This window comes from Eupeodes corollae, chromosome 1 (genome assembly GCF_945859685.1).
Source record: "Eupeodes corollae chromosome 1, idEupCoro1.1, whole genome shotgun sequence".
Taxonomy (NCBI): Eukaryota; Metazoa; Arthropoda; class Insecta; order Diptera; family Syrphidae; genus Eupeodes; species Eupeodes corollae.
Genome location: NC_079147.1, coordinates 115178756 through 115196217, shown reverse-complemented (window position 1 = coordinate 115196217; position 17462 = coordinate 115178756). Strand labels below are relative to the sequence as shown.

At 32.0% G+C, this 17462-nt stretch overlaps 1 protein-coding gene across 2 annotated transcripts in view; it reads right to left on the bottom strand.

Annotated features, from left to right (window-relative positions):
• The window catches only part of LOC129953652 (hemicentin-1), a 403952-nt gene that overhangs the window by 22168 nt on the left and 364322 nt on the right, over positions 1–17462 (bottom strand). For both annotated transcript variants that reach the window (XM_056066975.1, XM_056066976.1), the window contains exons 9-11: positions 16813–17042; positions 10311–10682; positions 7340–7398 (exon numbers count right to left, since the gene is read on the bottom strand). In XM_056066975.1, coding sequence (XP_055922950.1) covers positions 7340–7398; positions 10311–10682; positions 16813–17042 — 661 coding nt within the window. The remainder of the gene's footprint in view (positions 1–7339; positions 7399–10310; positions 10683–16812; positions 17043–17462) is intronic.

Sequence of the window (17462 nt, the reverse complement as noted above, 5' to 3'; positions counted from 1 at the left end):
CCAACTTGGCGTGCGATACTGGAGGCAGCTAGCTAGGGACCGAGCTGGCTGGAGACGCATGTTGGTTGAGGCGCAGGTCCACCCCGCCACCTCAAGTAAGTAAGTAAGTAAGGTGGCTCGAATTTTAGTAACTCCCAAAATTGTTGATTTTTGGCCTAGGATTCCAATCGTCTTCGAGCTATTTTGTCAGTTCTTTTTACCTCTCTATATGTTTTATTTGTACGAATGTTTACTTTTACTTGAGACATAATGGGAACTATAATTATGGCAAGTTTTGCATTCGTGCAAAATTTTGAACTCGAGATTTTAATCAAACATGATATTACGATGGTAGAGAAGTCGAAAAAAGTGGGTCCCGCGATTCCGTCCGGTCTGTTTTGTCTGTCTGTCCACGCTCCTACAGCCTAAACCATTGCGTCGATTGAGTTCAACTTGGAAGTTAAGGTTTTGAGCATATTCGCGTTAGGCGTTTTTTTCATTTTTTTTTAAGTCAAAACTAACAGTGGCCCCCATACGATTTGTTTGGTCAAAAAACGAAAATTTGAATTTTTATTAAAAACAAACCGATAGATTTTTTTTTAAATTTTCTTTAAAATTTTATTTTTTAACTTGGCTTCTTTTAATAAGAAAAACATATTTTTGTGTTGCTCACGAAAGGTACCGCTGATAGAACCGTTATTTTGTTTTTAATTTTCTCAGCAACTTATAAACTGATTTAAATATTTTTTGTCTGAATAAGATCTTATATTGCCTTAACAATATTTGATTATCAAAAGTGCAATTTTGTATTGTTTGGGTTTTAAAAAAAATGTTGATTTTTTATTTTAATTCGATATCTCAAAACTGAGTCAACATTTTTTTACGAAATTTAAATGTAGAGCGTATATTTGCAATCACTACTAAACAACTGCTTACCAAAAATAGCTTTAGAACAAAATTGAAAAATTTTATATATAAAAAAAATTATTTAAAAAATAAACCGCTCTAACGATTTTCAAATAAAATTTTTAAAAATCAAGGGTTTTTTGATTTATAAAATGGCATTTACATTTTTGAAGGCAAATTTTTTTTTAGGTGTTACGAACAAACTCTTCAACTATTGCTTACGTGTCACTTCATAACTAGAATCCAAAACGCATAAGATCCTGACTGTAAACAACACATGAATAACAATTTCTTGTGCTTGTTTGTATGCTTGTTTCTTTTATAATATAACGAACAAAATAAACTGAACGTAATAATTCCATGTTTGTGCTAAAAACTTGTAGGAAAGAAGGAATGTGATTAGATTGAAGTACCTTCTACCTACTAATAACATTTCTTCATTATCTTTGTTCGTTTTAGTCACTTGCCTAACTACACAACCAATAGGCGATCGCTTTACAATTTAAACATACATGTTCTTCCTCTTTCTTATCTTCAGATAATTTACTTTCCATCCTGGTTCTTCTAATATTAAACTTAAATAAAGCTAACCAAAAAAAGCTTGAAACGAACTAGTTGAATACACAAAGAATTGTTTTCGTTAAGTGTGCTTACAAGTATTTTTCATTTCCGGGATGAGTTGTCCTAGGATGAGTTGTGTCTTGGGATGAATCACATGGTTTTAGACAAATCAAATGGTATTTATATCTTTTAAGGCAAACTTATTTAACTGGTATATTTTTAAATCTTATATAAGTACTTTTTAACAGACTCTTTGCATACAGGTTTGCATACAAGTTCGTGCGACCCAGTCGTGCATTTTATTTAAGTAAGAATAAAAGCCATTAAGACTCCCAAATTTCATCAGCTGCTGTTCGTCCGGTTTGATCTTAGTGTCTAATTATGTCAATTTAAAACACTGCTAAAACATGTAGTGGTATTCAAATTTTAGATTAGAAATTTAATTTGAATCAATAAAATTGGTGATTTAAACCATCCCACCATTAAAAATGTCAGTAATTGAAACAAATGTATGTATTTCATGTGATATACTATCTTCTTGCTGTACAAAAATTTAACGATTTGCAATATCTTTTTCAAGCCTTTTAAATATTAAAAGAATAACAAAATGGATTAAGGTATAAATGGATGAAATATTTACTTGCATTTTGATTCAATATTTAAAAAAAGGTTGAGATTGTAACTAAAACTGATTTGTCAACTCGAATCAAAGGATTTCATAAATTAATTATTTTAACTCTTAAACCTATTTTTCCCCCCATCCTACTATTAAGTTGTAATAATTCTGAAAAATTATTAATTTTGTGCAAATGTTTAAGAATTCTGATTTTGTGGGTATATGGGTATGACGTATGAGGCTTAGGTTTTAAATAAAGTTCCGATAAATCGATAACTGGTTTCAATCACGAAAATCATTTTTAACGAGTGAAATGATAAAAAAAGTACACCTTTAAATGTACATTGTTAGTTTCTACGGAAAATCATTCAAATACTCTGCATAATCGACGAAGAATGATAAAAAATATGATATTTGGAAATATGAAGGCTGTATTGAAGCACTTTTAATTGTAATAGTAAGCCAGCTTAAATACCTGCATCCTTAAACATGTAATAACAGCTCTCTAGTCCCCTATGGAACTACGTAGCTTTAAATGCAGTTGTTTTAAACGCCTTACATTTTTCGCAAGTCAATAAGACGTCAAATTTCGGTTGCATATTATTTCCTTTAAATTTTTTTTCTTTGTTTCTATTTCGTTCTATATTACTCGTATGTACCCACACATACGAGTAATTAACTTGTTTACAATAAAGTTTTGTTCCTATACCTACTGTATAAGTAACTACTAATATTACTGTTTGTCATGTTTTAAGGACTTTCAGACTTCGACAAATATAAATAGTCCCATAATTGCTAGAAACTAGTTACTGACCCATCCGGTTACAATTTTGGTTAGCAAACATTTTTGCGCACACAATTCCATACAAGTTCTTTATGCGAAACATATTTTTGCAAAAACAAAATATAAAATATAATCTACCGAATTGCAAATCCAATGAAAAAGTTTTTCTTCAACTATGGCATCAAGTTATTCAAGTTAAATTTTAACAAATTATCCTGGTTTCCTTGTGTTGTGTATACATTGTTCCTGCTTTACTTCTTTGGCCTCGGTCTTTTATGCTTTACTAACAAAAGTAATAGGATGTAGTACCCATTTTTTGAGTTTGAAAAAGAGATTTATCCAGGACAATGCACAAGGGTGACTTGCGATTTTGTGAATGTTATTATGCTCCACTGCTTTAAATTGTACAACACATACAAAATGTTTCCAAGTGTGCGTTTGTGTATCCAATGAAAAATGAGGGATATACCTACATATGGGTACGTATATATGTATGTATGTGGCCTTAATTTGCATTTCTCATTCTTCTCGACAGGCGGCGGCGGCGACTACGAGATTGTTGAAAGTTGTGTATAGGTATTGTATTATAATAGTTGTATTCATCGAAACAAGAATACATATACCCAGGAGATTCCCAGAGCTGTAGTTCTATAGCGTATTGCATACGTTTGCAAGACTCTTAATCCAGCAGGTGCATCTATTTGTCTCCAGTGTTACCGTAAAGATGAATTCCTTATTTGCCTTTCAACTATTTTTACTCTCAAAAATTCCTGTTGTCATATCCTTTAACCGTTTTTCATTTGTGGCTATACTCGTACATACGGACATATGTACATACAAAAGTGTCTGCTAAGGACATTACCGTAATTTGAATTCAGGTTGAATAGCTTCATGCTGGTTTGATTCTTTTATCGAAACAGCACACACCTGAAATATAAAAAAATCGTTATCTAAGCCCGAGTTGAAGGGCTTCTACTTTAAGAGTGTTTTTGAAGGGTGTTCATAGAAATTCAAGATACTATTACCCTTAACACCACTGCACAACTCCTGCATTAGTACCTCGATGCCATTATAACGAACCATCTCATATCAGCACAAGTGCATTAGTAACAGATGGGTGGGTTTTTTTTAAGCACTCTTACAGCTACCTATTTGTTTTAAGTAAGATATTGAAGGGTATTTATTCGTAAAATTATTTAAACCCTATGAATATGTTTCCAAATGATGTACAAGAAGTTTGTATGTATTCGGAAATCAGGCTTGACAACGACGCTTCACACAAATTCTAAAAAATGAAAAATAATGAATGTGATGACTTCCAAGCTTATTTCTAAAATATCTCCAATCAGTGGAAGCCAAAAATTAAATTATAGAACTCAAAGTTTACCAATGGTGAAAAAATGAAGAGTGATTTGTATATAGCATCAATTTTTTGATTGCATATAATATGATTTTCTTTAAGTTCTAAACAGAAAAAGCAAAAGATAAAGTTTAAAACTATTTTTAAAAATTCTATTAGTCCATAACTCTAATTTCTTCAAGAGCATGATTAATGTCAACAAAACGGTACTATCCTTAGAACCTTCGACTCAACTCAGGTTATGATTAAGTGTTTTCACATTATAGCATCGTCGATTTACGATTATTTTGCTTATTTATTCTGTTATACTATATGGCAATTTATCACCAAGCTTAGATGCACTCAAATTCCATAAAAGATAATAGAGACAATCTTATCAAATAGGTCAAACGATCAAATTCTTTTTTATCCTGTAAATGAACTAAATTTTACTAGAAAAAAGAAACATTTCAATAAACTGTGAATACAAACACGAGATACAACTATTTTAGGGTAACCTTTTGATGCAATTTCATAATAAACGCCCAGCCATTAGAACTTCTTTAGTGTTGAGGATCTGATAAATCGTCAAGATATTAAGGTCAGTCCTTACACATCATGAACGTGCACAGAAAATACTTTGGACTATTATGCGTTGTTCTAGTATAACAGGAGAAAGGACTGACATCATCATTCACATCCTCACCTTAGCTGTAAATTGCTATTTCATCCATCATGGTTGTGCTTTTCATATAGTTTCTTTTTTTTATGTTCCAACTTTTTACATCCTTTTTTTTTTGAAAAATGCAGTACCAGAGGAAAATAGATAAGATGATGACATAGAAAAAGGAACTTTCTATGGCAGGACATCCATCCAAGATGCAAGGTATCGTCCGGGCATCGACATGACTTCATAGCCACCCCGATGACCTGCTTTCATTAGGCCATAGTATCAAGATAGGGCACGGGTATGGTTATGAGGATAGAAATGCAAACCCATTGCGCGCACAAATGTTAAAGTTCTCACAACCTTGGTGTTGGTTCACTCATAGCTGCAGGAATATTTTCAATTTTCTAATAAAATTTCTTAAGGTCGATTTTCCCATTCATTCTTGTTGCAATGATAGGTATGTACCTATGTATATAGATAGTGTACAGTACAACTTCACCCACTCTTCAAGATGCTATATTCATCTTAAAGGTGAAGTTTGATTTTCTTAGCACGGAATTGGACTCTTTAGAATAAAATCTATGAACCGAGCAGTGAGATAAAATCATCTCGAATGGTTTGAATGAAAAAAGAAATGTTTTTCAATTGCATTTATGGAGGTCACATAATATTTATATATACATGCCCTTAGATGTATTATACATTAGTTTTTCGTTCATGAAGATGATAAAGATGCTTACATGTTCTTAAAATAAAGAATCCATAAATTAACGAGAAAAAATTGCATGGTGACGCACAGATTATTTTTAACTCTTTCTTATTTGAAAAAGTTCTGGGTTAGATGAGCTAAAATTAAATTTTAATGTACTCTTTTGTTAACTTCACACCCATAGTGAATAAAAAAAAAGTAAGGCAATTGAAATTAAAAAAAAATAGGATCAAAATTTAAAAACAATTCTTAACCAGTAATCGATATAAGACTTCTAAAAATACATTGGTATGGAACCACTTTAGTATAAATAGAACTTTGGCATTTCATATTCGAAATTATTGTAAAAAACACTATTAATAAGGATTCCTCCAAGGGGCAATTGGGAAATTGTTCACCCCTTTTGATCCGGCTGTAATTTACAATGCCTTCATTCGTCCAAAACTTGAATATAGATCAAATATTTGGGCAAGTACCCCTAAAACAAGTTTAAGTACTTTGGATATGATCCAAAAAAGAGCTTTGACAATGATAAGCGATAGAACTATTAGCGAAACAATTACGGTCCTCGGACATCGCTGCTATGCTTAATGCCTTTCGTTGTTCTACCGACATTCTCCCCTTTAAACAATTGAGTCGTAATACTCGTACTTCTAGGAATGCACAACAGTTTAACCTTGAGCTCAATTTCGAACGTACCATCAAGAATACAGATTATTTTAACCGCACATCGAGAATATGAAATCCTTTACCCAACTCTGTTTTTCTCTATTATGTTAATACCAAAAAACTTTAAGACCAATGTGCGCAGGTATCACCTCTTTAATCCTTTCGTATTTTTTCTAAAGCATGTATTATGTATAAATTTTAAACATTGTAAGGGTATTAATAAACCCTTGAGAGCCCTTTTATTATAAATAAAAAAGTACTATTTTTTATAATTTTTAAAATGTGTACAAGTAAAAGACTTAAGAACAAGAAGATATTGACAACAATATTTTAAAAATTTATAATAGTCAGTAAATTGCATTAAGGAATTCAGTTGACAGTCAAACAAATACAAACAAAATTAAATCACTAGAATAAAATAAATAAATAAATTGGGTGGCGCAACAGTCCGTTGTGAACCAGGGTCTAGTGACTTACAACTCTCAACCATTCCTGTGTGCGAGTACTGTTGGCAGGAATGGAAGGGACCTACAATTTTTAGGCCGAATCTGAACGGCTAGTTTTGAGAAAGCACTTTTTCATGACAAGAATTACTCTTGAAGGATTTGTCATACCTCGCAAGAGGCAGTATCCGCGAAAATTTTTTTTTTTTAAATTAAGGTGACACAGGCTGGAATTGAACCCAAGACCACTTGCATGATAGTCCAATGCACGAACCATCATGCCACGGGTACTACAAAATCACTAGAATATTGATACAAATTATGGTTTTCGTTAAGCTTAAATATCCTATCTACCTTTCCAATAAGAGGTTTTATTTTAATATTAATTATTTCTTAAAAAAAAGTATTTTTTTACTATAAATCAATGGATTTTTAATTTATCACAAAGGCTTTTTGCTAAAATTGTGCAACATACGGTGTAATTTTCTTCAGCGGAAATAATATTTCTTTTGAATAGCTAGCAAAGTTTATTTTCATTCAACTGAAATCAAATCTCACGTAAAATTCTTTGATTATTAAATATTTAATTTAAATGCATTTTTTTTTCAAATTAAAAGTTTATATTTATATCCAAAGAAACATATAAAGGATCATTATACTAACCGTTTGATGATGTTGAAAATAGAAAACTATGTGTTACATCACTCCATCCGTAACGATTCCTGTGAAAAAAAATCCGATTAACAAAAAGTATATTCTTTAAGTATCTAAAAGCTGATTTTATATAGAAAAGTATTGTTAAGGTGAATCCTATTGAACAGACGTGCTCATGTAATATGAAATCCAATACCTATCTAAGTATAGATACCAAACTAGGACATCAACCAACAATATCAAAGATAATGATATATATATATATATTCATTCAGAAAGGACAATGTGCGCGTTTCCGTTTCTGGATTAAATTCACTTATTCATTGAAAGTGAGTTCCGAAAATTAGCCCAACCATTGATTACTCTTTGTGCCAGAAGACTTAATTGAAAATTTCAAAAAGCGACAAATGACTGGTGTCGAAAAGATAATAGATAAACGACAAACGAGCATCCTTTTTCTGTTTTCTGCTTAAAATAACCCAATTAAACTATAAAGTAAATTGGCAGAAAAAGAGTGTCGGAAGTTGTTCCAAGCTTCAAGCAGATAAAGATTACACAAATAAGAAAGGTTTATTATAATTTTAGTTGAATTTCAAAGGCTCAGCAAAAAAGGTAAAATCAAGAAAACAAGAAAATCATTGTGTATTCAACTGAGTCCAATACAATCTTTTCCTCACCAACCCCTTTCATTCTTATTATTTTTGTTTTATAATGAAGGACAACTAAAATATAATTTATAAGCATATTACATTTACCTGCTTTCAGTATAAAGAATAGAACAATTCAACAAAACCCACTCAAAAATAAATATTTTAATTAATTATTTTGTATACTCGAGTTTTATTGGTTATGCAAATATTTTTAGAAACATAATAATGTCAAGATGAATAAAAAAGTAATGTTTCTTATAACAAAATTTTAACGTTTCTTGCTTGTCAATGAATGTTAGACAGAAACAATAGTATTAATATTTTGGTATTGATTCGTAGTTTAAAAACACTGAATAGGCACAAACATTTTTGAAAAGGCGTTTAACAGTTTTTCAAATATTGAGGGTTTTTGTGACATCTGTCGATGCTATCTTCTGGGAGTCTTATTTTCGCCCACTTGTAAGTATTTCATACTGAAGGAAGAAGTTTCTATTTTGAGTCAACTAAATAGGAACAAAGAAAATTTAACAGTTGGTTATGAGCGTTTTCAAGTACTGGATAGTTTAAATCAACAATTTTAGTATTTTAAATGAAATTCGATTTCTGATCTAAGAGCGGTAAAAGTACTGACAAAACAGCAGCTTGAAGACGAGCAATTTTAAGGAGTGTATCGGATCTGAAACAAAAGTCCCACAAAATTTTTGGAGTTAAAATTTCGAGGAATCTTAACAAATCAAACTTAAGTCCTGATGGGTCAACCTTTTATTTTACGATATGTTCAAAGATTCATCAAAACTGTGAAGGAGGTGTTCTGATATTGAAAGCTGTCAGTTATTATAAAACATGGTTGAGGTGTTTATATCAAAAATTACTGCAGCTGGGTATAAGGATATCTTGGAAAGAAATTTTCCTAAATAATCTAACATTTTTTGAACGATAAATCTGGACTACCAACATGACAACGCGCCTTTTCACTTTGTGCCCTTAATAAAAGTTTTGACAGAGGAGCAAAATTTCCACTTCCTAAAATTCATGCCGCACTCATCTAAAATACACTTGAGGATAGTTAGTACCGGCACTTAAAAAGGTGGTCGTCAGTTTAAGAACAAAGAATTTTGTATGCAATTATATAAGCGTTTAGCAAGATATCGTCGAACTGTATTAAAAATGTGCTGAATTCATACCGGAATAAATCTACAAAATGATAAAGAGCAAAGGTGGAAGTACCAACTAAAAATCCAACCTGATAACAATTTTAACTCAATAAAACATTTTATTTTTTGTAGTATAGAAAAATTTGGAAGTGGTCGAAAGAAAAACTAATGGTTCATTTTGGATAATTCCTTTTATAACATCTTAAAGGTGTAGTTATCACCAACAGATGTCACAATACTCATCAATTATTGGAAACAAATTAAAGGGTATTTTCAAAAATTAGTGTGAGTGTTCAGTTGAAGCGGAGTGTATATTTAAATGTACAGTACATGACAGTCTAAATGAATACTAAGCCATATTTGTCCGATACTTAAACATTAGAGTCTTAGTTAACTGTGTAATTTGAATGTGAATTTTAATTTGAGATTTAAATTTCCTTTTCTGCACACATTTCGATCATAGCTGGGTTAATCTGCCCTACAGATGTAAATATTCGTAAAATTTTTGAGGCTATTTTAAAATTGTTTGTTTCCTACAAATTATAGCTAAATTTGTACCTAATGCTTTTGTGTACGTATAGATTTAATATTCCCAATATAATTTTCCAATATTTCATTTTACTTACACCAAATTGATGTTTATTAGAAACCTCGTTTTGTAAAATTTTGTACAGTTTATTTGCTCAAGGGGAAAACAAAACGCCTTTTCCAATCGACAAGCTGTGTAAAACCTACTTGAAAATAGTTTCCTCGTCCATTCAGAAAAAACTTCTCGCCTTTTTGCTATCCCAAAACAGCAATCAACAATTGTTCCAAGTAAACATTCAACAAAAGAAAGGTAGAGTTTTTATCCCACCCACAATTCAGAAAACAATTGTTTAAATTGGAAAACTTTCTCTTCAATTACAACAACAACATTGAGCTGAGTTGTGTATCTATCTACTTTGCAATACTTCATAAACTTTTTGCTTCGTGTTGCGGTCCTGTTGTGTAGTCCTTCAAAAGAACTCCTTGAGGCATTAAATTCTCCCATAAATTCAAGCGAACCCACAACCCAAACTATCTTTTGTACAAACAAAGAATATACTTTCCCTTAGGACACATTTTAGTGTTCTGTAAATCAAAGGAAAAAAAGGATATACATATATACATACAATTTTTCATGTTCCCACCTACCTCGCTTGTACTGTTGCCTCGTAATGCTGATCGGGTTCGAGACCACGAATCATGTAGCTCATTCCCTGGGTGTAATGATGTGACAATGGCATTGCCGGCAAAACAACATCCCTCCAATCGTTTCTGCTCCAATGAATGCCATATCCACTTGTGATTCTATGATTATGACCACCATTGCCAATGTCGAGTCCAATACCGAACCTTCCAGCATTCCCACTGCTGCCACTGCCTCCATTGTATACTTGCAACATGCTGTTCGATTGTTCAATGGTATTATCTGCAACGACCTCGTGTCCTTGTGGTAACCTTCGGAAGGACAACTTAAATTCTTCAACCGGAGAATACGAGTCGACCGTCCACGATATATTGTATCTGTAGAAAGGAAAAGAAATCTTTATAAGCAGAATCATCATTGCTACGAACAAAACCATCTTTAGAGCGAAAAAGATTGTGATATAGCTTTATAAGAAAGTTACTAATAGGATATTAGGTGAATTTCGCCAGTTAAGAAAGATATCGATAGTTTGAACCTTACCTTACTTCAACGCTTTTTATTAAATTTTTGTTTAAACTAATTTTTAATTGTATTACAGTAATTAGTTTTCAAAATCTTCTAACTTATATTTATGGACAAACATTGAATTTTTTAACAAGTTCAGAAATGGGACAAACTTCTGTGAGAGAAGAAGATTGGTCGATTTCAAAACTGAATTTGTCCACCAATGTTAGCGTTGCTTTAAGAATTCACCTTGTACTGCCACTATACTCGTACTTTGTGAAAGGAATTGGTCTAGCGTAGCACTTCGCTTGGTTCTCGTAAAAAAATATAATGAAAGTTTATTTGAAAGTTATTTGCGCTCTTCTGGTAAGACATTGACATGGATCAACCGGGTTGGGGCTACAAAGCAACCCATTTGTGTCATTGGCATACGGTTTAATGGTAGTGGGTCGATAGAGGGTATGATATTCCTTATAGCTATTGTTGTACTCGGTGTATGCAAGGAATAGTTTCCCGTCTCTCAAATACTTAATAGGGTTGTTGACCATACTGTTCTTCGTGCTACAAGAGAAATTTAATTTTCTCAACTATGACTTTTTATATAATTACTAAGTCACTGATGGATAGACAGCGGACATTAGACAGCATGTAGGTACATGTAACTCAAAAGAACGTTATGCTGGCGGTCTTGCAATGGCTTTTATGCTAAGCATTGAGTGCAGAATGTAATCTTTTATATTTCACACAGTGAGTAACTACTTATTTAGTTTTTTAAGGATGCTTGATTAAGTGGAAACTAAAATTACTTTTCGTTAAATTTTTGGCTCTTAGAAATGAGGTAAAATATAAGGGCTTATTTGGCTTGTTAAGTAGAGTGGAACTGCATCAAAAGTTGAATGAAATTTTTGTAATAGCCTCCTCAAATTTCATTCATATTCATATAATGGAATATCATAGAAGTGTTATAAAACTAATACTTCAAATATAAAAGTATTCTATCCCTTTATTAAAAGTATTCTATCAAAGTTTTCAAGTCTTATTTTAAACAAAAAATTAAATTGTATACGCAAACTACAAGTAAGAGTCAAGAAAACTACTGTAGCTCTCTTTTCTTAGAAAAAAGCTATTGGTAATAAATGGGGCTTACAACCCCGAATTACGCATTGGTTATTAATATCGGTAATCAGCTTGATTTTCATGTACGGTTTGGCTGTATGGTGGGTTGCTTTAAAAAAGAATAAACCGCGACAAACTAAATAAAGTACAACTTTCAGCTTGCCTATGTATAAGCGGATCGCTTTACACGACCCTATCAGCAGCCCTTAATACCCTACTCTACCTGACGCTTCTTGATATATTTAGCAAACAAATTGCAGCAAGCTTTGTCTCAAACCTTTATTGCAGTGGGCTTACAACAACATTGGCCACTTCGTTATTCTTAAGTATTTAGAATCAATTCCAAAGCTGACAGACTACACCATACCTCAACTGCAATTCGACAGAAACTTTCAGATTTCTATACCATCCAGCTCTTTCTGGAGAGGAGAAAATCGTTCTTCACTTTGTCTATAGATGCCCTGCTCTAGCTCAGAAATGCAAGTTACCTCATAGAATTATTTTATAAAGGGTGATTTTTTAGCTATCTTTTTGGCAACATTGTTTTAACAGCTTATGCACGTTTCGCGTTTCGCTACCAATCCATCCAGAAAAAGTTGTGCTGCTTATGAGATGGTGGCATGATTAGACCGTACCTTTTCAAAGACGATGTAAATCGTAACGTAACTGTGAATGGTGAGATGATATCCATAATAATAAATAATCCTCAAACATTAAATTATACGGACCGTACTATCGTTTCAATTAAAGATTTAATGCATTTTTCTGAATTGTATGTGTTTTTTTTTGGAAAAAATTTCCTATAGCTTTTAAAAACTCCCCCTTTATTTAACGGTCTAAACGACCTCAATCCTATTCACATAATCAGTCTTTACCGTTTATTCAAATTGGTTTCATTGAGCTTAGAAATAAGCCTCAAAATTCGTGCGGTATCACAATGTGCCATTAAACTGGCTAAAGTGTTTCACGGACAGCAACACCTTAACCTTAAATAAATAACCTACCCTAACCAAAGAGTTTGAATTTCAGAGTTCAAAACTTTTTGAACGTTTATTTTTTGTATAACAGAATTATTTGTTAGATTAAGCGTTTAATCAGATTATTTAATTTCAATTTAAATTTAAGTATTTAAATATATGTTTTTAAGTTGTTTAAAATATTATATATATCATATTTCAGACCATGCCTGAGTTAAAAAGTCACAATGACGTTTGAATAGTTATTGTTATAATTGTTATTATTAAATTAAATTAATTATTAAATAAACTAGAACTATCTCATTTCATTCTAATTTTTATTTATTCCTAGCTTTATTTAGTTATTCAGCCAATAGTTTCATTCAATCGCACGCTCAGACTTACTTAAACAGAAATTAAATACAAACAAAACTGCAACCGCATCGAATTTCGAGGAATGGCCGGGTTGTTTATTTTGGGGTAGGTGAGTCCCACAACAAAAACCATACATTTCATTTTGATTAAGTTAACTGTTGGAATTTATTTAGTGGATACAATTTAGTACAAACACAAAACAAGTACATTATTATCAATCGCTTCATTTAAAGCTTAAAGATTTGTACACTTAATTGGGAAACTTTGTAATCAAGCCTTCTGGAATTCAGTAATGAACACGGCCCTGCTAGACTGGTTTATTTTATGAGGGTAAGATAAAGCTGTTCGTTGGTCGTATGTTAACCTTTATCAGGAAAATGTTATAAAACGAGTGTGACCTCGTCCAACCAATTACCAACACACGAGTGTGTATTAGATATGTAAGAACTGATATAATGTCCATTCTCCTTCTAGGAAAGTTGGAAAGAACTTTCAGTATATACATATATACGTTTGAGACATCAAAAAGAAAAGGTTAAATTAAAAAAGTAACTGAAAATGATATCCATGTCTGATTGTTATTTCAACTCAAATAAAAATTGATTTTCATGACAGGACTTAAAATAGAAGCTGAAGAAGTATAATAATTGACGTGTGTGAAGCACACAGTAATTTGTCATTTAATTTTGAACTTTATACTATAATATTTCTTGTAGAAAATTGGAAGAAAATTATTCTATTCATTATCGACGTACATTCATATGTTCAAAGGTGTAAGGACACAGGAGTGTGCACTTAAGTTTTTGTGTACAGGATTTATCTATAATGTACAATAAACACTTTTCACATAAATATTAGGATGTTCGTTTCCAATCAAATTTATATATATATATTTTTTTTAAACTATGAGTAAATATGATAACTTAAGATGTTTGGAAAACTTACAGATCAGTTTCAATAATTTTGTTTATGCACAAGTTTTCATACAGTCTAAATAATAGTTGAAGTCACCATTTTTATCTCGAAAGCCGTTCAAAGTTATTTTTACGAAAGTCAAATATAAAATCTTTAAATCCCCAAGTGTGGGGGAAATGTGCAAAAGGTCGTCTTAAAAAAACTGAAAGTATCACAAAACAAGCTTAACCTTCCACAATATCATTTCACCGTGGACTTACATCAGAAGGCAAATGTTGAATTTATTTTTTTTAAGAATCAATAAACTCACTATCACCTTCTTGCTAAATTGCGAAACCTCAGAAAAACCGCTTATTAATCAATTGATTCTTTAAACATTTTCCGATATGTTTTCGTTAGTTTGAATTATTCCTTTGTTTAAATATTACTCGTTAAATTGTTAATTCATTTTTCATATGTCAATAATTTTTGTATTGGTGCTTCATACTTATTTTACTAATTTTTGTGTTAATTTATTTAATTATTTTTGTATTTATTAATTAATTCATTTATTTATTTTATTTTATATATTTAACAATTTAATAATTCTTACCAACAAAATACTAATATGATAAAATATAATTATCAATAATTATTTTTACTAATCTCTTTTTTACAAACATACTTCTAAGCGAAAGTTTAGACGTCTTAATTTTATTTGGGCAAAAGGTACCTGGTCTTTTCAATTTGCTTTGAAAGGTTTCTCAGTATTTTACTTTCAAATTATTACTTAAATCATTTTTTCCTAAATTCTATATACAAATTAATAATACGTTCATATAATATTGATTAAAAAAAAAAACGTTCTAACAATTTTCAAAACAAAAATTCTGAAAAACTAACTTATTTGTGAGAAATCAAATGGCGTTTTAATTTTTAAAGGAAAATTCTTTTGCAGGTACATAGGTTATGTTAGCTTAGGTCAAAGTGGCTGCGGATTCATAATCCACAAACTTAGTCCAAAAGAAAAGGCCCACTGTGTATGTTAGCTAGTTCACTGGGATTATCAAAAGAGTATTCTCAAAGATGAAGTTTGCGTCTTACTGAAAGAGCAGGGCAAGTGCAGAGGAGGTGGGAGATTGTTTCCTCTTCTTCCTCGTCCATACAGCTCCTGCAGAAGTCATTTGAGGCTACAACAAGTCTTATTGCGTGTCTGCCTATAAGACAGTGTCCCGTAAGGACACCTATTAGGGAGCTTATATAAAGTCTGCTTTGAGATAACAATTCTTTAGAGCGCTTTAGGTCCAGTGAAGGCCATATGATTTTTGTGGCTGCACATGTTGGTAAATTGTGCCACCTAGAGTTTGCTTTCGTAAAAGCTGTTTCTTTTAGCAGAAGTTTACATGTAGCTATCGGTATAGGTATGACGCGGTTTTTGAATATTGTAGTCTATGTACTTTGGTTTAGAACCAAAGAGGTTCAAAATGATAAGAGCGCCCAATTATTTTCCAATATCAGACCAAGATAAGATTTATTGGTAAAAATAATGGGTACACCTTTTATTGAAGGAGGTTAAATTACTGAGGTCTTGTATTTCCATGTAAAAAGGATGAGGTCTTTTTTTTGAGGATTACTACTAAGTCCACAGTGATCAGCCCATCTAGTAAGCATATTGAGTGCGTTTTGGAGGATGTCTCTCAGTGTATTAGGATGTTCTCCTGTGATGGCTATAGCAACATCATCGGCATACGCAACCACTCTGTAGCCTTCCCTCCCAAGGGATATTAGTAGTTCGTTAACCACTATGTTCCACAGGAGAGGGGACAGAACCCCACCTTGCGGAGTGCCTCTACGACACACCTTTTTCTACAAAAATCCCCCGTCTTAGAGTTGATGATCCTGCTTTTTAGCATTGGATAGATCAACCCACAGAGTGAGTATTCAAACTTTAGGGTCGCCATAGCAGGTGCATACATACATATTATGTTTTTTTAATCTTAAATTAAAGGTATTATTTTGAAACAGACTCTTTGGTTACAGGAGCAAGTGCTTGCGATCTAGTCGTGCATTTTATTTCTCCTCTATACAATTTTGATAGAAATTGTTTTTATAATTCAAAAAATACGACATGGAATTATATATGACATGACGAACTTTGTTTTGATATAAAATATCAATGAAATGAGATCTAGAGCTAATATCAATCAAAACAACGGAACGTCACTCAATTGTTTTTGCTTGAAAAAACCTTAGCTTACTGGATTCAAACAAATGTGTGTAACTTAAAGATTATTTTTAAATTTAAGTCTACAAAACCAATTAATTAAATCTTCAATATTATTATTAACATTTCGATTTGATAGTTTTTGAAGTTATTTATTATATATACAAACTTAAAGGCCCCAAAGTTTCTCGGTGAGACACATACTGATTTACCTTTTACGTCGTATATTGGCGAAAATTTATTTTCTTTAGCTGATTTTTACTAAATTACTTTCAACTTATCAGCTGAAATGTTTGTCTGTTCTCTAAGAAGAGAAAAAATCAGGCAATAAACTTCCGGTGATAGAATATCTATCTACCATTTTCCAAAAAAAAAAAACACACCTTAATAAATATCACTAAAAATGTATACATACAAAACATACTCGTATGTACTTACCTATCCTTGTATTGACTGATTTGCGGTGAATTGAATACAGCAACATTGGGTTTTCCACTTAGTTGAAGAGTTTTTCTCGATTTTCCCAACTGATTTTCCGCTACACAAGAGTAATTTCCGAAATCCTGAGGATGTACCTTACGTATAATCAACGTGTGACGTGACCCACGATTTTCCATTATATGACGTTCAGTTGTATCTAATTGCATGGTATCTTTAAACCATATAACCTGTTCGTCCGCATATACCGGATATGAAGTACCACATCACATATACACCCGAGAGTTCATGTTATTTTATTATATCCCAAATAAGATTTCGGTCCGATGCCGTCGAGTTATTTGAAAAGGTGTGGAACATGAGGAAGGTATTATAGTGAAATGAAATCCCGGACGACGACGCAACGCGACGGCGACGATGAATTACGAATCGATATCGTTGTTGTTGGCCATAGAATTTATTGTGGCACAACAGCAGCGGTTTCAGCGGATAATGATAATGAGTGTGTTTAGACACACATATTAATGGACGTGAGGAAAATATCAAACGATAATAGAAAATACCGCAGGAAAAATAATGCGTGCAAAAATGTCAGCGATGGAATATCCGTATCAAAAAATTTTGTAAACGCACACCCGGGCACATTTTTG